Raw genomic sequence first — 25,650 nt, 5'->3', positions numbered from 1 at the left:
ACCTTGTGTGGAATTGATCTGTAGGACTTGGACAGGTCAAGCCACAAAAGTGCCAGGTCACCACTGCCCTCCCGGGCCTCTCGGATGAGCTGAGTAACAACTCCCATGTGCTCAATACATCCTGGTACCTTCGGGACCCTCCCCTTCTGCATAGAGGTGTCAGTGTATGCATTCTTCAGGAGGAACTCCGTCATGCGTCGGGCAACAATTCTGAAAATTGCCTTGCGCTCCACACTCAGGAGTGAGATGTTTCTGAACTGCTCGATGGTGTGCGACTTCTCCTCCTTCAGAATCCATACGCCCTCGGCATGCCTCCACTGCTGAGCCACCTTTCCCCTCCTCCAGTCCTCCAATGCTGAGGTGGATCTAGCAGCTCTGACAATATCCTTCACTTCTCTCAGGGTCGGCTCCTTCATGTTGAATGCTGACGAGGGCTCGGGCGGAGTTATCAGAAAGCTACAGGGTCTGAGGTCTCTCTCCCTTGCACCGTTTGTTTAACCTCTTCTTGAGAGTAGGCCAATTGTCCTCCTCGCTTCTGCCAGAGGATCTTCTTGGTGAAGCTGATAGAAGAGCCTGTGTGTTAAAGTCACACAGTACAGCCAGGCCTGGAGTGACCCTCTCTTCGCCCACAATTTCATGCCTCGTCGGAGATTTGACATCCCACTGGGAAGACACTGTAGCCGCTAAATGACGCCACCTCGTTGCAGTAAGGACACCGAGGACGGACCAAACCCATTGCTTCACCTGCACAAGAGTAAGCGGCTTATAACGCTGGGCAGATTTTAGTGATTAGAGTGTTTTGAACTGTTTGCTTTGTCCTTATACGGACTGACACATCTGCTGCTGCTGTTAGCAATACTGTTAAAATATTGTTTGTGTTGTTGTTACTAATGTTTCCGTGTGTCACCACACTTAAATAAACGGTGACTTGATCCATCTGCAGCAGATAAAACTTGTGTTGCTCTGCACCAGTGGTTGAGATCGGTACTTGCTGTGTCCAGACTCATGCTGATCATCAGCTAGGCGGAGCAAGTCCTGTGTAACACAGAGAAACACTGGTCCTCGACCATGATCGGCATAGAACTGCTGCTGACTATCTCTTCCTCTTCCTTTCCACTAGTGCACACATTCACACACAATCTCACACACATACTGTCCATGCCCACATCTGAGTGCCAGAGAGTTTAAATCTCCTGCTCAGTCCGCTACAGTCACGTTTTTTTAGCGAGTCACCATAAACTCTGCAGCCCTCCATTCCACTGATCCGTGGCTGTAACAAGTCACGCCCGCCATCTTGCTCCGCCTCCCCTCAGGCAATTGCACACACACACACACACACACACACACACACACACACACACACACACAGAGGTATTCTCTTCGTAGTTGAAGCATATACTGTATTACGATTTATCAGACAGAAGTGATATTAACTGAAGATTGATTTTACTGCTGTTAATAAATCTTGTTGTATTTTAAGTTGTCTGCGTGTATTTGCTTGTATATTGTGATAAAAGCTGGTTGGTGGAGTCAGTGCCGACCTCCACTCCTTCTGTTCACTCTAGAAATGCCAGCATTTCCCAAATATTGACATTTCTGAAATAACACCCTTTGAGGCTGCATTTCCTATTTTGTTATTGGTCCGGATTTTCCAGTGGTGCCCCGTTTTATTATTCATTTCGATTAATAACATTTATTATTTTTCAAGAACAATTAATAATCATTTTTCGATGATTATTAATCATAACCAATAAACAAATTTCGCTCCTCCACTGCACAACACCTCTAAGTAGTGGAATACATCCACTATTATTTTAGTATAGGTCATTCATAAAGTTATCTGTGTTAATCAAAACAGCCCAAAGCATGTGTTGACAAAACACATTTGATGTCTTGGATGGCTGCATTATTCAGCATCTAGGTATGGTGTCATTTTTCAAGTTGCCAATTAACAGTGATTTCCATAGAACATCATAATAATAAGAAAACTTCAGATGGTATATTTGCCTTATTTTTATTACACAGTGATGATTCCAGCACTTGAACAACAAATACCAAATTGAAGATGAACAGTATTCTAGCTCACACTGTAATTCACATTATAGGCCACCCCACTGGTTACATTTTCTAACACCGACCAACATGATTCAGCCATATAGGTATCGCAAGTTTTTAACAGGCATGTGCTGTGAACACATATCTGCTTGTGTATAATGTGTTTCTTTGTCATGTGAGAACTCCACTAATGACTGCACTCACTTGAGGGAGGAGTCAGTTAAAAAGGTGTCAGAATCCTCATTTACCCCATTATTATGTCTCTACCTCTTGAAAAAGGCCCACGTTCCACTTCCCAAATGAGGACACAAATGGCACTTAAGCCTCACTCGAGAATACCCAAATAATAACAATGAAAAACGTGTTTATCTTTAAACTTGAATGCTTGGACAAAGGCCTGATGTTTTAACAGAGTAAGAAAAGATGGAGAGACCTATGAATGAGGGAGGAGACGAGAAAAGGGGATGCTTGTTTCAATTTTGTAAAAGGGTCAGGTAATCATGATTAGCAGGCAAGTGAGATCATTGTTACAAGCTGGAGAAACATGTCCTGTCACGGAGACACTATCAAATATTTCCTATTTTCTGTTAACAGTGTTAGCAAGCCAAAACGAACCATTACTGGTGCAACTTTGGCAGGAGATAATTAAGAATGGGAGGTTCAACAGGATTTAGAATTGGAGACACAGTTTCTTATTTGACTGCAGGTTGTCTTGTAGCTTTTTGCCTGCTTTAACAGTGACCCACACCTCTAAATGCGAGAATTAAAATTAATCCTGAAATAGAGCCAGATAACGCAAGGCTCCATGTCTGGACATTAGTTCACTGGTTTCTAATTTACTCACGCAATAAATTACTGACCAGCTGCCATAACTGTGACAAGGTCTTTGTTGAATAAAAATAAAAGTGTTCATCTAGGTAACCTTTCTTCTCATATTAATAAGATTCATGAGCAACAGTTGTTTTTTGTGTGTGTTTTTTTTTACAGTTTTATGGATTTTTCATCTAGGCTACATGAACTAATTTAATTCCTGGAGCTTGCAAGTAGCCTGCATGGAATCTCTGAAAACACTGATGTATTGTCCTCTCCAAAAAAGAAGTGCAAGTGAGTCATTAATAAGGTAGAAAATATAGCTTTGATAAACAGTGGATGTCCAGAGCCCACCAAGACATTATTTCCCACTGCACACTACTTCTTTGTGAAATCCAGTTGTATACTCAGTTATCCTTAAATACTTCCTCAGTCTATGTTAAATAATCTGATATTTCTATTTTGCAATACAAAATTCTGTGTGATACTGGTGAATTGTGTAATTGTGGTTGAAGCTTCGCGTTTTGTTATCTTTTTAAAGTTTTTACAGAGCAGTTTTCCTGACGCCTTTTTATTTCCACATAACAGCACAACATGCCTGTAAGTTCTTATAGTAAAAGACTAGGTTTGAGAGTGTAACTGTAACTTTTACAGTGCTCTTTGATAAAAATAAAATGAGGCAGAGAAGAGTTAGAGAAAAGATTCCCTTTGTCCTTTTCAACCTTTAACTTCCTGTTCTCACTCTGTTACCCTTTGTCTCTACTTGTTTCTGAGCAGCCAGGAAAACATGTGCCCCTGCTGAATTCGCCTGCTTGAATGGCCAGTGTGTCCCAGGACGATGGCGCTGTGACGGGGAACCAGAATGCCCTGATGGGTCTGATGAGGCAGAGGAGACATGCAGTAAGTGATACCTTGCTTGAAGAACATCTGTAGTCGACAGTTGTGATTAATTAGAACTCTTGATGATGCACTCCAAGGAAGTAACTTATAGTCAGACAGTCGACCTTGTTTTTAACAGAACAGTTTTTTTTTTATTCATTTATATGTACAAAGAACATGAGATCATCATGGGTATTACAGCTGAAATCAAAATATTCTTTTACACATACATACACACACACACATACATCCTGTATCATGTCACTGTATTCAAGGTGCAGACACAATCCATTTTTTCCTAGTGTTCAGTACATTTTTGACTCAAGTCTTAAAATAAAAGTCTCCATACAGTTAATTTCTTGAATGATCCCGTGCCACTGAACCAATGTTGAAGGATCTAGTTGCAATCATTTTCTGGCGATAGCTTTCCTACTACTTGCCAAAAACACTTCAGTAAATATTTATCCTTCTATAGGATTGTGTCTGGAATTTTACAGAGATATAAGGTAACAAAAGAGAAATCTAAATCCACCCCTGTTATTTTATTTATTTCGGTAGCCACCTCCGTCCAGAATGACTGGATTTTTGAACAGGCCCAAAAACATGAACTGATTGACCATAGAGGTTCGACACTGTCTCCAAAAGAAGCCGCGGCTCTGTGTGCCTGTTTGCAGTGCTGTTATTTTTGGTGTTTTGAAAAAAATCTCACCACATTCTTCCAGCCGAACTCTCTTAATCTTGAGTTTGCAGTGGTCACTTGTGGGTCACTGACTTGGAGCACCTGGGCTCCTCTCCTGGTGAAATAGACCAACTTCCAGCAGTTCTGTCTCTCTCTTCTACCTGGTCACATCTTAGCTGGCAGCTGTGATTTTCATTTGTCTTTTGTTTGGTTTTACCCACAAAACCTTGCACTTAATTTTCCACACATCCACACTTAAACTGCTGATTTTACTGACTTCCACACGCCATTTTGTATTGTTTTACTTCAGTTGATTACCTTGTTCAAATAAATATTTACGTTATTGCCATCCGCTGCTTGTCTGTTCCCAGTTTTGTCATGGCCTTAGAGCCCGGTTATGACAAGATTCACTCATTTCACTTTTAAGATCCAACCTGTGTGCATGAATCCCGTTATAGATGGCCTGCATGATGGGGCTATTTTCTTCCTCGTTAGTGTTGCCATTGTTCTCATAGCTCTCCTCCTCCCTAAACGTTTCTTCAGCAGTCTCTCCTTTATTATGTCTTGAGCCTTGTTCACATTTAATCTTTTTTGTTTACCTCCTTTCATGCTAAATTTCAATTCAGTTTCTTTTTTTAATCTCCATGTTCTTCAAGGGGATAAATATCTGACTGGTTGGGAGCTGGGTTTTTAGGCTGCCATTCACTTCAACACCACCGGAAATCCTGTGGGGGCACAACAGATTTAACTAGGCTATCAAACAAGGTTATCTCAAGATGCCTCAAGATAGTTTCTCAGACTTTTCTCAAATCTTTGCTCTTGAAAAAAGCTTATTTATTTCTGATTTTTTTTTTTAGCTTGTCGGATGCAAGTTTATTCTCAACTAGAGGGCACTGGGTTAGGGATGTGACATCTTTAGATCTGAGCAGTTACAAAATCTACTCATTTGTTCCACCATCTCACCTAAATCCAATCAAAATTCCCCCACAATTTTTCAAGTTATACCTCTAACAGACAGCGACAACAATGCTGGTGATCATAAAACCTACTTGGCAAAGGCAACAAACAAGCAACAGCCCATCTTATTTTGTAGTATCGGTGTTTTGTGAGATGTGAAACTTCATTGTAGAGCATCCAAGTTCAACCTCCTCGAGATGGTGGTGAGAAAAGTCTAGATCACAAGCGGTAGTGCAGCCCCACTTACAGACCTGACCAAGCAATGTCATTCTCTCAGGCTACCAAAGCTTGTGATCATTTGTGAATCTCAGATTGTAAATTGGCTGGCTCCTAAACTCATGCTGAAAAAGTTGTAATTACCTGTTTCGAAAAGTAATGTATCTACACAATCCAAAGAGTCAAGTTAGTGAAACTTGCTCTTCATAATGGATAAAAGTTTGCAGAAGAAAAGTCATGCTCATTGCAATAGTTAAAATCTCTCATTTTACCTTTTGCAACTGGAACATTTGGATGGAGCAGACAGTCATTCCAATAAGTGAGGGCGATGTTTACATTGTGCCATTTGAGCTGGAACTTTAACATTCCCTCAGAATTTGGGCCAAATGCAAATACTGACAGCATAGTTGCAAGTAAAGGAGGTTAGGTTAGTAGACATGTGAACAGAATCCTGTGTTAATCACAGGCACTTACTTTAAAATAACTTTTACATGTGCATAGTGCCTCAGGGGTCAACTAAATAACAACCTTGTTGAAGTCAACAAGTGAAGGCTCGATTCTTTTAGATGAAGGAGTGGATGAATAAATGCAGGTCAGGTGTGTTGGTTAACAAAGGGCGAAGGAGGTAGAGCTAAGAGGATGCTACAAAGGAGGCAATGAGAACATGGAAACACAAGAAGAAGAGTGGACTTGTAACAATGTAGCACTTCAGACGCCTCACCAGCTCCCACACTCATCCATGCATTTTCAGTGCTGTCTTCAAATCAGTGTAAGAAAGGCCTCAATTACCTTAAGCTGTTGGAGCTGTGGAATTCTGGTTGCTTCATTCTGCATGGATATCAGTCTAGCTCACCCACGCACACACTCAGACAGGGGTTAGGTTAGTTGGTGTCTTGCCAAACAATCAATGATGTGAGTGGGAGGCTTGATATATTTATTAATCTTTCTTAAATGCTGATTTCTGTTCCTCCAATCTCCTCTGTCTCAGGAAAAAACATATCAAACAGGGCTAAAAGTATGTGTGCAGCTTTTGAGAGCAGAACCTGATATATGCATTGATAAAGAACAAGTTCACAAGAAGCAAGCCACTACAGCGCTGGAACTGAAAGTGAAACTTAAGCAAAAGATCTCTGCATGAAACTATTAGTCTGAGCCTGTCAGTGACAAAACACTTGTCACCCATACTACACCAAAGTAAAGACATTACCCCCCTCCCCAATGCTTACACCAAAGGTTTTTTAGACCCAGGTAAAAAGCACACGAGAGAGCCGATTGATTCTGTTCCCATAACCAAAAATGAAGTGTTTTGTCAAACCAGCACCAAAATATAGTATCTTGTAGTTGTGGTCAAGCAGCATGGAGGACCGTAACAGTGTTTTTGATGTATTTTCAGCTCCAATCTTTTGGAGTTGCAGACATTACTGTGGGAGACAACAAGCCCCAATGTATATTGCTGGTAGTGTGGCTCTGACTGCTTAGTTGTATGTGTGTCCAAGATTGGAAGAAGGTAAAGCTGACTTGAATTGAATTTATATTCTCATCACTGGAGAGCAGAGCTAAGACAATAAATACTAATGTCTACAGCATGTGACCTGGCACTGAATTCTGATTTCAGCTGTTCCCATTGCAGGAAAATATCCAGGTGTTTGCGGCTGTTAACAGGATTTTTGGCCAGTGAGAATGGGGGTTCATTTATTGTCTTCCGTGTCTGTCTGTACTGAAGTCAAGTCTTGCCTTCCAATAATGTCCACTTACAGTGTAACGCAATGCTAAAAATATCTCACAAAAATCCAAAGGATACTCATAGAGAACCACCTTTAACAGACGGACTTATGAGAGGATCTGTTTGGCAAAATAATATCTCAGCGTTCACATGAGGAAATTCTGTGTGAACTGCTTAAATGAGGTGTTGTGTCAACTGAAAATGTTTTGATGTTGCTTTTTAGATTGTGTTTGGATCCAGAAATCATTTTTAAAAAGTTATTGTGGGAAAGAATTAAAATGCAGCAGCTCTATGCAGGAAGCCAAATGAATCTTTCATTCTAGTTATGTTACATTTTATTGCTTGCGTTTGTGTGGGCTGGTTTTGATTAATAATGTAGCATGCTGTCTCCCCCAGAAAGCTGAGAAAAAAAAAGAGGAAAATATAGAGGGAACACTGGAGGATGACAACTTTATATTGGAAATCTAATTCAAGATAAATGAAGGAATCTCTTGATTGCAGACTTATAGATATCTGTGCTAAAAAGAGAGCCATTTGTATAGAAATCACAAATGTATTCACAAGGTATTCTGATGTCAAAAATGAATGCGAAGGAGTGAAGGATTTTGTTTGGGGTCCTCATTTCACTCAGCAAACAAAAAAATTGGCAGATTAGATTTTGCTTCTTGCTCAGAAATATGGTGGAGGAGACATTTACGTACTCGTCTTTCCTCCTAAAAATGAGGAATAAATCAAACAGGGGACGGCACGGTGGTGCAGTGGTCAGCACTGTGGCCTCACCGCAAGAAGGTTCTGGGTTCCAGCCCTGGCTTGGGCACGGGATCTTTCTGTGTGGAGTCTCCATGTTCTCCCTGTGCCTGCGTGGGTTCTCTCCAGGTACTCCAGCTTCCTCCCACAGTCCAAAGACATGCAAGTGGGGACGAGGTTAATTGGTTTCTCTGAATTGACCGTAGGTATGAGTGTGAGTGTGAATGGTTGTCTGTCTCTATGTGTTGCGTTGCGATGGATTGGCGGTAAACCCCGCCGCTCTATACAAATTGCCCAAAGGCTACTGGGATAGGCTCCAGCCCCTCCACAACCCTTAACAGAATAAGCGGTAGTATATGGATGAATGGATGGAAATCAAACAGGTAGTCCTAACAACGCAGCGTCTCACTCTTCTGAGGATCAGATGATATTGAGGATACATACTGGACAGAGACCACTAATGAGATCCACACCACCGCAGTGGGCTTTTTCAAGGAATAGATCCCATTTTGTCATAATCACCCTGAATGGAAAAGACAAGGAAAACTCAAGATTGCGCTTTGTTTATTCCTGAAAGATCTCTCAAACCGATTCTTCATACAGTATTTGAACTGCTACCACAATGAGCACAAGAACTGCACATCTACAAGGGAGAACCTGCTTTAAATGCAGTAGTTTTGGTTGAATTGGAGGACCAGCCCAGTAAACCCAAGCTAGCTGGCTCATCAGGGTGCATGAGAGATCTATGATTTGAGTAATGTAGCATACATACAGTGCTGGCACTACACAATGATCTGACATCTAAACATTCTTTCTTCTTTACAGTACACCAAACTATACTTTTGAAGGCATTTGAGGAGAGAAATGGGTAAGCATTGCCTGAGCTAGAAATTCACGAGTTAGAATATTTGACCGGAGTTTCACTGACACATAATTCATTGTGCAGGCTCTCCTTCGAGAATAAATGGTACAAAGATGGAGCATAACACCAGTTCAGGCAGGCCACTAAAGCTCTGCTCACACCCCTGCTGTATCAGCTGATGAACACCTGTTCCAAGCCAATTGATTGCTTGACCGGATTATTTTTTTTAAAATCTCCATCAGTATATTTAGATAGACAAGAATGTTTGCAATACCCTGGTGTTCTGTTTTTTTTTTGTTTTGTTTTTGTTATTCTGTTTTAATCTTTCATTGGTTGTATCATCAGTGTGTATGTAGCCTACATGTACGCCTTTTGCTGTCATGTGAATTTATTGTCTGTAAGAGCAGCTATTATGCTCTATGCACTTTGAGTCCATGTCAAATTTCCCCTGGGGACAACAAAGTGCATTCTATTCTTTTCTATTCTATTCTGTTCTGCTCTGTTCTGTTTGGTTCTATTCTCTTCTATTCTATTCTTTTACTATCTATATCTATACCTGTGCTGCTGCTACTCTCAATACCTTTGTCTCTCAGCATGTACTCATGGAAATTCAAGGAGGTCCCACAATGACCCCCGAATTAAACTTAATGTTATAGCAAAAAAGTTTTGTTTGGATTAAAGTGGTCCTGATTGAAATATAAAACAGGTGTTTGAACAGTCTGAGATGTAGGCCTCCTCTTCAAAGCTGGCATGAAATGCACTCTTTACTTTACAAGTTTTGTTTCTGGATTCCTACGTAGGATCATGAACAGGTTTTCTGATCCCACAAACAGTCAACTATTTAGCCAAGCTATATTGCTGTTTTGCATAACTTCAGAGTTCACCAAATACACAAAACACAGTCTCTCTTTAGTCATAGTTTGGTTTCTGACTTTGGAAAATACATTTTCCCCAAACCTACTGTATGTTTTAACCATGTCTTGAATCAAATCAACACAGTAGAGCAGTGCTTTAACCATGTTAGACTGAAAGTGTTGATATGAACATCTACTGAATAATGTCCGCAGATTTCAGCAGAGATGTTTTGGTAGAGAACTATTTCCACGTATATTTTAGTCAGGAACATTAGACATCAATGATGGATGTAGTGCATCAAAACATAAGTTGGTTGCACCTTTATATCAAAGTACTAAATTGAATGATGTACTTCTTTATCTTCTTTGGGTTCAGTCTTTTTTTAAGTCAATTGTCAAGTCAAGTCAATTTTATTTATATAGCGCCAAATCACAACAAAAGTTATCTCATGACACTTTACAAGTAGAGCAGGTCCAGTTCCACGCTCCTTCAATGAATCTACACCCAACAATTCTCCATCAGCAGCACATCCTGCAACAGTGGGGAAAAAAAAACCTTCCTTTTAACAGGCAGGAACGTCGAGCAGATCCAGGCTCAATGGGGACGGCCTTCTGCTTTGCTTAAGTGAGCAATTGATGTGTTTCTAAATTGCACATTTAACAAGACTTGTTTAACTCCTGTTATAGTAATTACTCAAATGGCAATTGCACGTGTCTATTGGGACCCCTCAAAAACTGTACAAGTCTAAAACAAAGCCAGCCAGGCCTGGTCTTGTTAGTATCATGAGCATTTTGAAAATGTTGCTGCATGTCGTAGAGATGAAATGCCACCTGCATTGGGATGTTGCTCAACTCCCCACCCCCATGCAATGTTTTACTCAGAAAATCAAAAGCGACTATGCCAAACATAAATCGGTCAAATGTTATGGGATTTATCTTGTTTTACTAATGCGGGGGAAGGACAGAATTTCATGCAATTAGAATCTTTAACACAATAGATCACAAAAGACATGAAAGTTTCCTTTATGTAAATAGCAGAGAGCAATGACTGCATTGCTGTTTTACACAGGCTAATTATATGATGCTCAGCATACATCCACCTTAAATGCATCATGCTCCAGTTGCAGCATCAACAGCAGCTCTGTAAGTCACGTGGTCAGACAAGCCTCATGTTGTTATTCATACAGTTTGGCCCTTGACTCGTCTTCTGCCCCATGTGCTAGCATACAGCACTCATACACATGCACATGACCCTGCACGGTTTGGACTCAGACATCTGTGCCATAATCATTATGGGTTGCTGAGTGAGACAATTACACACTGGAGTGGTGTTACACTGGCATAGTGAGAATTTAAATTTGGGTCACATGAACAAGTTACTCTCAGGCCCTGAAAAATGAATGACTTTTTGGAGAAAAGGGAAGAACCTTTGCTCAGAGCTTTTCAAGTAGATTAATGTATAATCAAGGAGCAAGTGGGCCACTGCAGCCAGCCTTGCAGCGAAGAAGTGACATTATGTAACAACAGAGAGGAAAATGTTAGCTTTGTGACAGTTTGGACTAAAATTGCTGAAATCAGATAATCTCTTCTGCACATCCTCTCTACTTTTAAATTCCTATCTAGTACTTGACAGGCATAGGAGAACTTCTCAGTGCATCCTCTTTCTCAAGGATGCATTTATGAAATGAAACACACAACCCCAAACTGGGGTACATTTAGGAAATGTGGAGGGAATCTTTCTTTTTAAGGCCATCATATTCTGCACTCAGTTGTGATTGTTGTACAGTGTTTAATGGATAATTTTCATTTCCCTGAGGGGGATTTATGGTGGAAAAAGTTCATAAACCTTTTTGTACTCATTTAGCTTCAAATCCTGATGAAATTCTTCTGAGGGAGGTAATGATAAAGCACTGCTTTATGTTTTGCCTTTGTTTGTTGCGCATAGTTGGATACTGACATTTGCTACTGTGTTTATCTTAAAATTCAGAACCATGCCTCAATAAAAACAGAAGATAATTGTAGAGTCATATAGTGCACATTTTAATTCAATGTCACACACCACTCTTTAACATTGAAGTTTTTAAAAAAAAATTGAGAAGAGTAATTTAGTTTCATTCATTATGAAGACACAAATATCAACAGGTAAAATTCCTCATGTTTTATGATGTCTCAAATTGAATTTGAATGCCATTTGTTATATGGAACCGATAACAAAGGCATGTATTTGGTCAATGTCTGCTCAAAGATGTTTACCTAAGGTCTGTCTCTAGGATGATAATCTCTAGGATGATAATCTCTAGGATAATAGTTTTTTTCCTACATCAAATTTGTTCCAATACTGTATAATCAGATGTCATCATGGGTATATGTTCAGTGTTTAAACATTATTTAAACTTTACAGAAGAAAATTACTTTTGCAGCTTTTCCATGTGATCATAGTACAAATCCTGTGAGTAATGTTATTGCATGCTCACCATTTAATTATTAATCAATTTCTCATTGGTCTCGTATTTAGTGATCTTCAGGATTTGATACGTTTTTTTTTAGGTCAGCTTTTGCAGTCATGTCTTTGTCTATGTGTTGTTACCCCCCAAATAACAGTAAAACAGTTCTACATTTATATCACCTGCCTCTAGCTCTGATTGAGGAAGTATGTTAACTTCACTTCATTGTAAAGATTACATCAGAGTGGGAACAGCCGTGCAGGCAGCTGTAAGGATTTTTTATGTTCTCATTGTGCATTTGGGTCATCCTGTTCATCTTCCTGTAATAGGGATGCAGCTCTACTTCACTTGATATTAAGCAGAATTACAGTCTTTGTGCTACAGTTCAATTCTGTCTAGCATTCTTTCCCAGACACAAAAGTTCCCATCTTGTAATTGCAAACAGCAAGTATGTTCTCCTCTGTACCAGATCAATAATTCAGAGAGGACGACATGGCCGAGCTAACTCAGCTTAATGAGGTAAGCACACAATGAGTTGGATTCATGTTTGCAGTTATTTTCAATAGCTCTGAGGCCGAGGTTATATGGCAGCCCCTTTAATTATATCCATGTTTCCCTCACTTTTATTCCACTTAAGGAAACATGAACAGAAAATGAAGAAATGAGACTTACTTTTCTCTGAACTTGGCACAGCTTGATCAACCATCAGCCAGCTTTGCACACACACACGCACACACACACATGCACTTTGGAATTATAACATTCAATTGTTTTGTTGTTGAATCTGTCTGAAAAAATTAAGTAGTCTGATAATGGAGACATTTTTCCTTCAATACCATAGTCATTTGCCAAAAGCCATATGATTTCACAATCCAGATTTATGTTTTTAGATTTTTTTTTGGTGGAGTGGAGTCAGGTGGACCCAAATGCTTCATTTATCTGATGATAAAATAAAATAATACAAAAACAGCCTATATCAACAGCAAATGAAGCCTTAGAAGTCTCAGGTTAACAGGTGACACTTGTAGGTTGTCATGGTGATGATGATCCTTGCACTTCCAATAATCAAAGAGACAACATGAGTAAGCAGTTGCAAGCTATGAGTTAAATGATGCTGAAATGTCTTAAACCTGCATATTATTTGAAGATTTGTGGTGATGTGGTGATGATGATTTTTGCACAACGGTGTACCAAACCTGTAAAATACATCATATTTCAGAAGCCATGAGCCAGGACTCGACCCTGGAACCTTCTTGCTGTGAGGCGACAGTGCTAACCAATGCACCACGTGCCGCCCATTATTATTATTATTATTATTATAATACCCACATACAAATTTTCTGTTGCCGTTTGCCCTCCCCAACCTCTCCTGCTTCCCTCCATCTTCTATCTTACACTCCCTGACTGAAAGAAAGTAGAATAAAAATCGGAAAAATTAACAACTGGGAAAGGAGAAAAGATAAGATGAAAGATAAATTGAAATAAAGATGAATGAATATATGATTTAATTAATGACACAATACACAGTCTTATCTCCACTCACATGAGCCAACCCATGCCAGCCAGGTCTGGGGTTTGTTCAAGATTGGTGACGAATTATCAAGAGGTGACCCTCATTAGCTAGCTCCTTCCCCAGCGTCTGGGGGCAACCGAAGAAGGTATCACCCCTTAAATATACAAGGATAAAATGAATACAAGAATTACAAAAACCATTATAAAGGCAAAGGGAGAGAGAGAATATAGAACATACGTCCTGTCAAGTGAGAATGATTGATGACCCTAATTAGCTTATCCCTGCCCCTTCCGCATTCCTGAGGGTGTGACTTCCTGTCTGAGTTCCCCATTCCCGTGTGTGTGTGTGTGTGTGTGTGTGTGTGTGTGTGTGTGTGTGTGTGTGTGAGACATCATGTTGACAACAGATGTTTGGATGTTAGTTTGTAAGTTGTCAGTAATAGAAGAAAATACGTTTACCTTTTGGCCTTCCTATATTGTTTCAGAGTCTTTGTGTGAAAGAATGTTTGTGCAGCTATCAGTTCTGGGGGGTCTTGGCTATGGGTGTTGATGAACCTCTGCAGAGTATTTAAACAAGACCGGATGGAGTGTATTGAGTTCTAGAGGTCTGAGTGGAATAAGGTGAAGTGAAGCGCTGGACTCAGTCTTTGTGTTCATAACACGTGTTCAGTTTTTTAGTTGTTAGTTGTCAGTAGTGGAAGAAAATGGACAAAGTTGTACTCAAGAAAAAGATTCTACTTCTCGACGGGGAGCGTGTTTTGGTTAGTGAGTTTAAGAACGACGGGATACTCCCCTTTGTTGATCTAGTCAGTCATGGAACCTGTCAACCTGAGGCTCTGCATCTGAGAATCTATTCGAGTGAATTTGAAGAACTGAAGTCCTCCATTAAATATTACATCCATTACATGCAGTTTGTGCACGACCGGGGGTATGTGGGACTGCCCGCAAGTGAAGCGCAGAGAACGGATTCGCAAGTGCGCCTGGATGGTGGTACTTTTCTCGTTGACTGTTCGAGATGACACTTCTGGCTGCTGGTGAGATATTGTCCTAACGTTCACAATGCCTACAGAGCCGAGACGGTTATGGAGAGCGCTATTTCCCGATTCAACGAGTGTTCAAGATGGTAGACTTCCCAAAGTTGGCTAATCTCTTGAAAGAAATCAGGGCGTTTTTCAGTCAAGAAGACCTGAAGCGGAGACAGATCCTGCTGGAGAAGCGGTTAACAACTTGATCTGAAGATGTTACTGGAAGCCAGTCCGTGGGAGGATAGAGGAGACGTATAAATCTGTTTTTTGACATTAAAACAGAAGCGCGGCTGCAGCTTTTGTTAACATTGACCACCATATCTTTCTACAGAGACTGGAACTGTCACGATCCCTGTCTCGTGTTTCCTGTTTTATTTTGTAGTCATGTCCTGTCTTCCTGACCTCCCTCCTGTGATTACCTCATGTGTCTCACCTGGGTGATTGCACCACCTGTGTCTTGTTTCCCTTCTTGTATTTAACCTGTGTGTCTCCTTAGTTCCTGGTTGGGTCATTGTCTTTATTTGTCGTTTTTTGCTGTCATCATTTGTCGTCGTCACAGTCACAGTTAAAGTTTTGTCTCGTCTCGTCTCGTCAAAGCCTCCTGCCTCACGTCAAGCCTCCTGCCTCACGCCACGTCTCAAGCCTTCGGCCTCTAGCCACGTCTCAAGCCTTCGGCCTCAAGCCACGTCTCAAGCCTTCGGCCTCTAGCCACGTCCCAAGCCTTCGGCCTCTCGCCACGTCTCTCAGCTATCCCCGCCTCAAGCCTCCAGCTATCCCCGCCTCAAGCCGCCAGCACTCCAAATAAACCTCTTTCGCACCATCCCTATTGTCTGCACTTGGGTCTCACCCTCCCACAAACCCCGAACGTGACAGGAACATGTCATTGGCATTAAAGGAACTGCACTAAACTGGTTCAGGTCATATTTACTAGGTCGATCTCAGTTCGTACAAACTAATGATAAACCACTGTAGTCACTTATGGTGTTCCACAAGGCTCTGTGCTTGGACCAATCCTCTTCACCCTTTATCTGCTTCCTCTCGGTCACATTATTAGGAAACACTCAATTAATTTTCACTGCTATGCTGATGACACACAGCTGTACTTATGAATGCATCCTCATGAAATAAATCAGCTGATTAAACTGGAGGCCTGTCTAAAACTTGGATGACCCACAATTTCCTTTTATTAAACTCTGACAAAACTGAAGTCATTGTACTGGGCCCAAAACATCTTAGAGACACCCTATCTAATGAGATAGGTACCCTGGAAGGTATAACCTTTGCCCCCAGCACGACCGTAAGGAACCTAGGAGTTCTTTTCGATCAGGATCTGTCCTTTAATGCCCACATTAAGCAAATTTCTAGGACTGCTTTCTTTCATTTACGAAACATTGCTAAGATCAGACACATCCTGTCTCAAAAAGATGTAGAAAAACTGGTCCATGCCTTTGTCACTTCCGGGCTGGATGACTGCAATTTTCTCCTATCAGGCTGCACCAGTAGGTCCCTAAAGACTCTCCAGCTGGTCCAAAATGCTGCTGCCTGTGTGTTGACTAGAACTAGTAGAAGAGACCATGTCTCTCCTGTACTGGCTTCTCTGCATTGGCTCCCTGTCAAATTTAGAATAGAATTCAAAATTCTCCTTCTAACATACAAAGTCCTCGACAGTCAGGCTCCTTCATACCTGACAGAGCTCATAGTTCCCTATTATCCAGCCGAAACCTTTGCTCCCAGGATGCAGGGTTACTGATGGTTCCTAGAGTTTCTAAAAGTACAACGGGAGCCAGAGCCTTCAGCTATCAGGCTCCCCTCCTGTGGAACCGTCTCCCAGTTTCAGGCCGGGATGCAGACACCCTCACGACCTTTAAGAGCAGACTAAAGACCTTCCTTTTTGATCAGGCTTATAGTTGGGCTGCTTAGGCTAGCCCTTAGATATGCTGCTATAGGCTTAGGCTGCTGGGGGATCTCCCATGGTGCACTGGGCTCCTCTCTCCTCTCTGTCCTCCTGTATGTGTCATACATGAATCATACTCATACGTATGACTAACTCGTCTTCTTCTCATGAGCCTTTGGGCTCCCCTCATCCCAGATCCCGGGTGCTGCTGGAGAAGGCTGCAGACCTGAAGAGGCTCAAGCTACCACCTGTAGCTCCACCTGCTAACGTCCCCGTCGGTCCATCAGTCTCTTTCCTTTCTCTCTCTCTTTATCTCTGTCCCACTCTTTCCTTCTGCATATCTGTCTTCCTCCATTATCTGTCTTTGTCTCTGCCCCGCTCTCCTGCTCTCTTTCCCCCCAACCGGTCAAAGCAGAAGGCTGTCCCCATTGAGCCTGGGTCTGCTCAACGTTCCTGCCTGTTAAAAGGAAGGTTTTTGTCGCCGCTGTTGCAGGATGTGTTTGCTGATGGAGAATTGTTGGGTGTATATTCATTGAAGGAGTGTGGTACTAGACCTGCTCTACCTGTAAAGTGTCATGAGATAACTTTTTTTGTGATTTGGCGCTATATAAATAAAACTGACTTGACTTGGTGCGGAAGCATATGAAAAAGACTGCTTCAGTTGTCAAATTGGCTACCAGTGGTATTATACCGAGCACACCTGTCTCCATCCTCCAAAAGCTGGATATTTTCCAAAAAAACTTTGAATAGTTAATGCTTTTTCTGATGTCATGGGAATTTCTCCCAGCTCTCAAGTATACCTTGGAGAAAACCGGGGTAGATATAGAAGAGGCCAGACTGGAAGGAGCAGTGGATGCTTTTCTTTAAAATCTGAAGTCTGAAGAAAGCATTTTGAAGAAGGTTGAAGAGATCACAGAGGCGTACATAGCTGGAGATAAGGAGAGGGGAGTTTTGCAGCAATTCCTCGACTTCTGGTACTGACTTCCGGCATCCTTTCCCCTCGTCAAAATTGATTACAATTTTTACAAGCCCCGAAAAATCAGTTCAACAACTGTTGAAATCTGAGCTGGAATATTCATAGAAGAAGTATGGGAAATTACTTCAGCACATTTTTTTTCAAAATATGGAGCAACGTGTTTTCCACCCCTTGAACATACATCTCTTTTAAAACACGCAACTGCTAATCGAGTCAATAATGCTTCAGTATATCAGACGAGCGCGGGTGTCAATAAAGAGGACTTGGACCGTTTTGAAAGAGTTTTGTCGATGGTGAGAGATAAGAGTCCTTTAAAGCATTGGAAGAATCCAGTGTATATCGGCTTAAAATATAGGGTTGATCGGGATGAATTTCAAGTAATGTGAGTTACGTGAAATTATCAAACTCTTTTGTATGTCTTGTATACCTATGTAGTTGATGTAGCAGCATTTAAACTTCAGAACGGACATAGGATTGATGTTGATCAGCTCCTAAATGTGCTGTACGCTTCCATTATTGAGAAAAAATGTCTTTTTGTTTTACTATAAATATGTAATCACTAAACATGTATTCTGATCACTAACCATGCATTATTACCCAATGAACTCAACCTCAAAAACATTGTACCTTGATCTTATCTGTTTACTAGCACGTATGCCTTCAAGGAAGATGGAGCGTGTACTGAAACCTATATATTACGACCCTGCAAGAGCTGGATCATATGGGGGTGTAGAAAGACTTCAACATGCTGAAGAAGAGCAGACCGGTAAAAAAGTTAGCAGCGATCGAGTGCAAGAAGGGCTCTCAGCTCAGGATGCATAAACCCTTTACAAAACATCAAGAAAAACTGCTCTGTCTATAGACCTTGATCAGTTTAAATTTCTGCTTACAGTAATAGATGCATGTACAAGAAAGCTTATGCACAAGCATTGAAAAACAAGACGGCGTCTGAAGTTGCAACAGCTTTTGCCTCAGTTTTAGAGGAGAGCGATATACCTGTTAAAATTCAAACGGATGCAGGAAAATAATTTTTTAATTGCGTCTTTCAAAGACTGATGAAGAAACACAACATTCAACACTTTGCAACAGGAAGTGAAATGAAAGCTTCGGTCGTAGAACGCTTTAATAGAACCCTGAAATTAAGAATGTGGCGGTTTTTCACCGCAAAAAACACTCGCAGGTCTATAGATGTACTTCAGGACTGCTTGATAGCTATAACAATAGCTATCATAGCAGTATATAAATTAAACCGGCCGAGGTAAACCCGAGCAAGACCTCACAGGTGTTTGAAAATTTATATGGTACACTTCGGCTGAGCGCTAAACCCCCTGCATTTAAATTCAAAGAGGGGGACATTGTGCGGATACCGTGGGGTATTTGATAAAATGTATGAATGATCATTCACCGTTGAATATTTCATAGTGAACAAATGCATCCCCAGAGTCCCTCCTGTTTATAAATTAAGAGATATAAGAGGCGAAATTCTGAATGGGACATTCTATGAGCCAGAACTGCAGAAAGTGACAATCACGCCTGATCGTGTTTTTCGTTTTTCGAAAAAATTGTAGACAGGAAAATTAAAAATGGTGAGAAGGTGGTTTTAGTCCAGTGGTGAGGGTGGCCTCGTCAGTTTAACTCTTGGCTCCCCGCTAAAGAGGTCATAAAACTCGGGAAGAGGGAGAAAAACAAGAAAGAAAGATCGAGACTCTGTCTACATGACACTGCCGTCGTCACGATATTTTCCTGGACAATGACAGCTCGAATTATACCATAACATTGTCTCAGCCTATAGAATTACAAGGACCTTATGAGGTGGCGTTAGCCGAGATCATGTACTGTCACACGTGGAATATTATAAGTTTAGAAGACACTTACAACGTAATAGAACATTCGAGACCCCAGCTCCCTCCCATCATTCAGAAAATTCATACAGGGAATTATGAGAGCATTGAAGTGGTGCTGAGGTAGATTAATGCTTTATTTAAGTTAACAAAAATTGATGTAGTTTTATATTACAGTTCTATAAAGAAAAGAATCACGATAATAGGACCCAATAAATATTCTGTCAGGTTCAAGGCACCACTAGCCTACATGCTACGTCTTGAACCCGGTGAATGTGCGCGAACGGGTGAAAAAACCCTTGAGCAAATATCCATGTGATATTAACGGGGGTCAGTATAATTTTCACGTCATACGAATATCGCGGCAATAAGCGTAGCATGTCTGAAACTATGTTGTTCCCCTTCTAAGAATCGTTAAAAAAGAAGGATCGTACGGGGATCTGATCACTTTCTCCTCCTCCGCATACAGCATATCCAGATTGAATTAAAAACGGATTTAAACACCCCGGTCCACTTCACATACAGGAAGACGATTTGCAAGCTGCACTTTAGACTGATATCAAAGTCTTTCATCTGAATTCAATAAAATAACGTGAAATGACTTCACAAAGATTTGTGAATTATTACGTGAACCAAGCTGGAGGGTGGTCATTGGGCGGATTTGTAGGGGCGCCTGTAATTTACGGGTGCCGTCTGGGATCCATGCTGAGTAGAGCATTCAGATTTGTCTCACCCTTTCTTTAACGCAGCGCTAATATCACCACACCGTATTTGAAAACTGCCACGAAGGGGATAGCATCCGACGTCGTTGGAGCTGTAACTAGCCATATCGCCAATCGTGACAGTCCAACACCTTACGCTTACGTTTTACACCGGTTTTACGGTTAGCGAAAAGTTTAGCGTACTGCTCAGAGGTGAGAGGAATGTTTCCCTTTAACACATTCAAAGCAATCTCGCAGAGTGTCAGTATGAGATCTTCTGAGCCTTTGCATAGAAAGATTCTCCTCTCTTTTGGTTTTAGAGAGAGCAATGCTTTTAAAACCGGAAAGTTTCTTCTAATCCGCTTTGACATTTTTAATTTGGTTAATCACTTCTTATACAGATACAGTGTGGGCCACTCGTGAGGGAGTACCCCGCTGCGCAGCCGGAGGTGTTTTGCACATTCGGGCCTCAAGTCCATGATTAAATATGAATAGGGCTCTTAATTCGTATCATTAAAACTCTGTAGAAAATATTCTCTTCGTCCAGGGAACATCTGCTGCGCTAAAATTCGTATCTGCAATTTATCTCGTGGCGATTTGAAGAGGACGATATAATTAGTGTTTAAACTGATCATTCTACTATGCTTTCCTTGATGAAACAAGCTCAGAACTAGAAAGATTACTGATAGCTGGCGATGATGGCGGTACATTTTTAAACGCTTTCATTAATTCGTCATAATTGGAGCCGGTATCCATGTAATCGTCAACAACTAAAAGATTGTGCTGATTTGGCGGAAAGATATTTTCATCCGTTAAAGTGTGCGGTATTCCTTCATTGAATTTAATCTTCACATTTCTAGCCAGTTCATCATACATGGGTTGGTATGAAGAGTAGGACCAGATTATTCGATCGGGTAGTCTAGAAAGAGTATGTTCCATATTTTGGAGTAAGTGTTTTACAAAGAATGACTTACCACTCCCACTTGCCCACTTGTTTTATAAGCACTCAAAGTGGGGGAGACACTTTTTACACTTTTCACCTTACAATGGAAACCAATGGGGCACCTGTCTGCTCTCATGTAAACTAAAACTCCCACAGCTTCAAAATACACACCACTGGGCCAGCTCTCAGCTCTGCTCTCTCTCTAGCACAGATCAAAGACAGAGCAGTGGGGGAGGGGTTCTTAAAGGGCCAGCTCTCAGCTCTGCTCTCTCTCTAGCACAGATCAAAGACAGAGCAGTGGGGGAGGGGTTCTTAAAGGGCCAGCTCTCAGCTCTGCTCTCCACTCTAGCACAGATCAAAGACAGAGCAGTGGGGGAGGGGTTCTTAAAGGGCCAGCTCTCAGCTCTGCTCTCTCTCTAGCACAGATCAAAGACAGAGCAGTGGGGGAGGGGTTCTTAAAGGGCCAGCTCTCAGCTCTGCTCTCCACTCCAGCACAGATCAGAGACAGAGCAGTGGGGAGGGGTTCTTAAAGGGCCAGCTCTCAGCTCTGCTCTCACTCTAGCACAGATCAAAGACAGAGCAGTGGGGAAGGGGTTCTTAAAGGGCCAGCTCTCAGCTCTGCTCTCTCTCTAGCACAGATCAAAGACAGAACAGTGGGGGAGGGGTTCTTAAAGGGCCAGCTCTCAGCTCTGCTCTCCACTCCAGCACAGATCAGAGACAGAGCAGTGGGGAGGGGTTCTTAAAGGGCCAGCTCTCAGCTCTGCTCTCCACTCTTACATAGATCAAAGACAGAGTAGTGAGGGAGGAGTTCTTAAAGGGCCAGCTCTCAGCTCTGCTCTCCACTCCAGCACAGATCAAAGACAGAGCAGTGGGGAAGGGGTTTTTTAAAGGGCCAGCTCTCAGCTCTGCTCTCCACTCTAGCACAGATCAAAGACAGAGCAGTGAGGGAGGGGTTCTTAAAGGGCCAGCTCTCAGCTCTGCTCTCACTCTAGCACAGATCAAAGACAGAGCAGTGGGGGAGGGGTTCTTAAAGGGCCAGCTCTCAGCTCTGCTCTCTCTCCAGCACAGATCAAAGACAGAGCAGTGGGGAAGGGGTTTTTTAAAGGGCCAGCTCTCAGCTCTGCTCTCCACTCTAGCACAGATCAAAGACAGAGCAGTGAGGGAGGGGTTCTTAAAGGGCCAGCTCTCAGCTCTGCTCTCCACTCTAGCACAGATCAAAGACAGAGCAGTGGGGGAGGGGTTCTTAAAGGGCCAGCTCTCAGCTCTGCTCTCTGTCTAGCACAGATCAAAGACAGAGCAGTGGGGGAGGGGTTCTTAAAGGGCCAGCTCTCAGCTCTGCTCTCCACTCCAGCACAGATCAGAGACAGAGCAGTGGGGAGGGGTTCTTAAAGGGCCAGCTCTCAGCTCTGCTCTCACTCTAGCACAGATCAAAGACAGAGCAGTGGGGAAGGGGTTCTTAAAGGGCCAGCTCTCAGCTCTGCTCTCTCTCTAGCACAGATCAAAGACAGAACAGTGGGGGAGGGGTTCTTAAAGGGCCAGCTCTCAGCTCTGCTCTCCACTCCAGCACAGATCAGAGACAGAGCAGTGGGGAGGGGTTCTTAAAGGGCCAGCTCTCAGCTCTGCTCTCCACTCTTACATAGATCAAAGACAGAGTAGTGAGGGAGGAGTTCTTAAAGGGCCAGCTCTCAGCTCTGCTCTCCACTCCAGCACAGATCAAAGACAGAGCAGTGGGGAAGGGGTTTTTTAAAGGGCCAGCTCTCAGCTCTGCTCTCCACTCTAGCACAGATCAAAGACAGAGCAGTGAGGGAGGGGTTCTTAAAGGGCCAGCTCTCAGCTCTGCTCTCACTCTAGCACAGATCAAAGACAGAGCAGTGGGGGAGGGGTTCTTAAAGGGCCAGCTCTCAGCTCTGCTCTCTCTCCAGCACAGATCAAAGACAGAGCAGTGGGGAAGGGGTTTTTTAAAGGGCCAGCTCTCAGCTCTGCTCTCCACTCTAGCACAGATCAAAGACAGAGCAGTGAGGGAGGGGTTCTTAAAGGGCCAGCTCTCAGCTCTGCTCTCCACTCTAGCACAGATCAAAGACAGAGCAGTGGGGGAGGGGTTCTTAAAGGGCCAGCTCTCAGCTCTGCTCTCTGTCTAGCACAGATCAAAGACAGAGCAGTGGGGGAGGGGTTCTTAAAGGGCCAGCTCTCAGCTCTGCTCTCCACTCCAGCACAGATCAAAGACAGAGCAGTGGGGGAGGGGTTCTTAAGGGGCCAGCTCTCAGCTCTGCTCTCACTCTAGCACAGATCAGAGACAGAGCAGTGGGGGAGGGGTTCTTAAGGGGCCAGCTCTCAGCTCTGCTCTCACTCTAGCACAGATCAGAGACAGAGCAGTGGGGAGGGGTTCTTAAAGGGCCAGCTCTCAGCTCTGCTCTCCACTCTGACATAGATCAAAGACAGAGTAGTGAGGGAGGAGTTCTTAAAGGGCCAGCTCTCAGCTCTGCTCTCCACTCCAGCACAGATCAAAGACAGAGCAGTGGGGAAGGGGTTTTTTAAAGGGCCAGCTCTCAGCTCTGCTCTCCACTCTAGCACAGATCAAAGACAGAGCAGTGAGGGAGGGGTTCTTAAAGGGCCAGCTCTCAGCTCTGCTCTCACTCTAGCACAGATCAAAGACAGAGCAGTGGGGGAGGGGTTCTTAAAGGGCCAGCTCTCAGCTCTGCTCTCCACTCTAGCACAGATCAAAGACAGAGCAGTGGGGGAGGGGTTCTTAAAGGGCCAGCTCTCAGCTCTGCTCTCTCTCTAGCACAGATCAAAGACAGAACAGTGGGGGAGGGGTTCTTAAAGGGCCAGCTCTCAGCTCTGCTCTCCACTCCAGCACAGATCAGAGACAGAGCAGTGGGGAGGGGTTCTTAAAGGGCCAGCTCTCAGCTCTGCTCTCCACTCCAGCACAGATCAGAGACACAGCAGTGGGGAGGGGTTCTTAAAGGGCCAGCTCTCAGCTCTGCTCTCCACTCCAGCACAGATCAGAGACAGAGCAGTGGGGAGGGGTTCTTAAAGGGCCAGCTCTCAGCTCTGCTCTCCACTCCAGCACAGATCAAAGACAGAACAGTGGGGGAGGGGTTCTTAAAGGGCCAGCTCTCAGCTCTGCTCTCACTCTCTGATCAGACTTGGGCTTCTATCTCCTAAACTACAAGGCCCAGGGATTTGCCAAGTACACCGTTGGATTCGGACCGGCGTTTGGCACCTGGTCGTGGCTGCGCGGAGGCTCAGGCCCTACCTACGCTGCTTGCAGCTTTAATTTAAATTTAGATTTAAGCCAATTGATTATTGTAGTTATTGCATTTAGTGATTGCGCAGTGTTGAATTTAGCTTGCATTGTTTAGGAAGTTAGAATTGCAGACATGCATTGAAATAGAGAGGAAATCTTTCAGAGCGCCAGCAGAGGTGCAAGCTTATGACGTAGTGATGCTGGCGCAGGTTTAGAGAGGAAAACTGAGCTTTGTATCACTTTGATCGTTCATTAAAGGAGGAGCGAACACTTTTCCACCGTCGTCATAAAACTTCAAACATGTGTAGTTCTGTCATTCATTAGAAGTGGTTATGATGTATGAACATGATGATAAACAACACTGGTGATTAGAAGGGAACTTTAGCCAATAACAGGTCCCACCACTTTTTTTCATCTCGCAGGGGTGCGTTGCTCCCAACCCACCGCGTTCACCCTCTCGCACTTCTTATCCACTCACAACGTTTATTGTTTATACTGACACCACTGGACAGGCTGCTGTCTCTCCTCCACCTCCCCGACCAGCACCTCCAGCTCACACACCGTGAACCTCTTTTTCTTTGACATTGTTTTGGGAGTGCAGACAGTGGAGACCCTATTGAAATGAATTTGCATATTTATAGGTGGGCGTAACGGGGGCGGGCCCGGTCGCTCCGACATCTGCGCTCAATTCCACGCTGATTGGGATGTATGAAGGAAACTTGCGTGGATTCTGGCGCTCGCACATATTGATACATCCAGATTTCCGCAAGAATTGCGAAACTTACATACGCAGAAAAAAATCTGGATGTATCAATCTGGTGTATGCAAGTTTTTCTTGCGTGAACAGCGTTGATACATGAGGCCCCTGGTAATTTTGATGCACAAATATTTTAATCCTTCTGACTTCCATCTGAATTTCCAATTCTTTCTGATGTCTGAGGGGCACGTTTTGGGTAATTGCATGGCTTCTGATTTCAACCAGTTCAGTGTATCCAGAAATTTCTGAAAACAGATTTATAACTGAGCAAATTTCTGCCACTGAGGATTCTGGGTTACTGGATATTAATAAAATATCATCAGCATACAATCAAACCTTGTGTTCTGCCAGACCTGCCTGCACACCCTGTATATTTGAATTAGCCCTTAAGGCTATTGTCAAGAAATATGGTGAAGATTAGAGGAGACAGAGGTGATCCTTGTCGAACGCCATGAATTAGCCTGATCTGAGGTGACATAATTCCCTTTTTTAGGACTGTGGCCAATGGATCAGTACACATTAATTCCA

The 25,650-nt window shown here is 42.8% G+C and overlaps 1 protein-coding gene across 4 annotated transcripts in view; it reads left to right on the top strand.

Annotated features, from left to right (window-relative positions):
- The window catches only part of LOC147261198 (low-density lipoprotein receptor-related protein 8-like), a 132,844-nt gene that overhangs the window by 36,407 nt on the left and 70,787 nt on the right, over nucleotides 1-25,650 (top strand). For all 4 annotated transcript variants that reach the window (XM_086203128.1, XM_086203126.1, XM_086203127.1 and 1 more), the window contains exon 3: nucleotides 3,643-3,765. In XM_086203128.1, the coding sequence (XP_086059254.1) occupies nucleotides 3,643-3,765 (123 nt within the window). The remainder of the gene's footprint in view (nucleotides 1-3,642; nucleotides 3,766-25,650) is intronic.

Source organism: Aulostomus chinensis, chromosome 5 (genome assembly GCF_037954235.1).
Source record: "Aulostomus chinensis isolate RoL2024-O1b breed Wild chromosome 5, RoL_Achi_v1.0, whole genome shotgun sequence".
Classification (NCBI taxonomy): Eukaryota; Metazoa; Chordata; class Actinopteri; order Syngnathiformes; family Aulostomidae; genus Aulostomus; species Aulostomus chinensis.
Note: the sequence above shows the minus strand (reverse complement) of the source record. Positions and strands in the feature narration are given on the sequence as shown.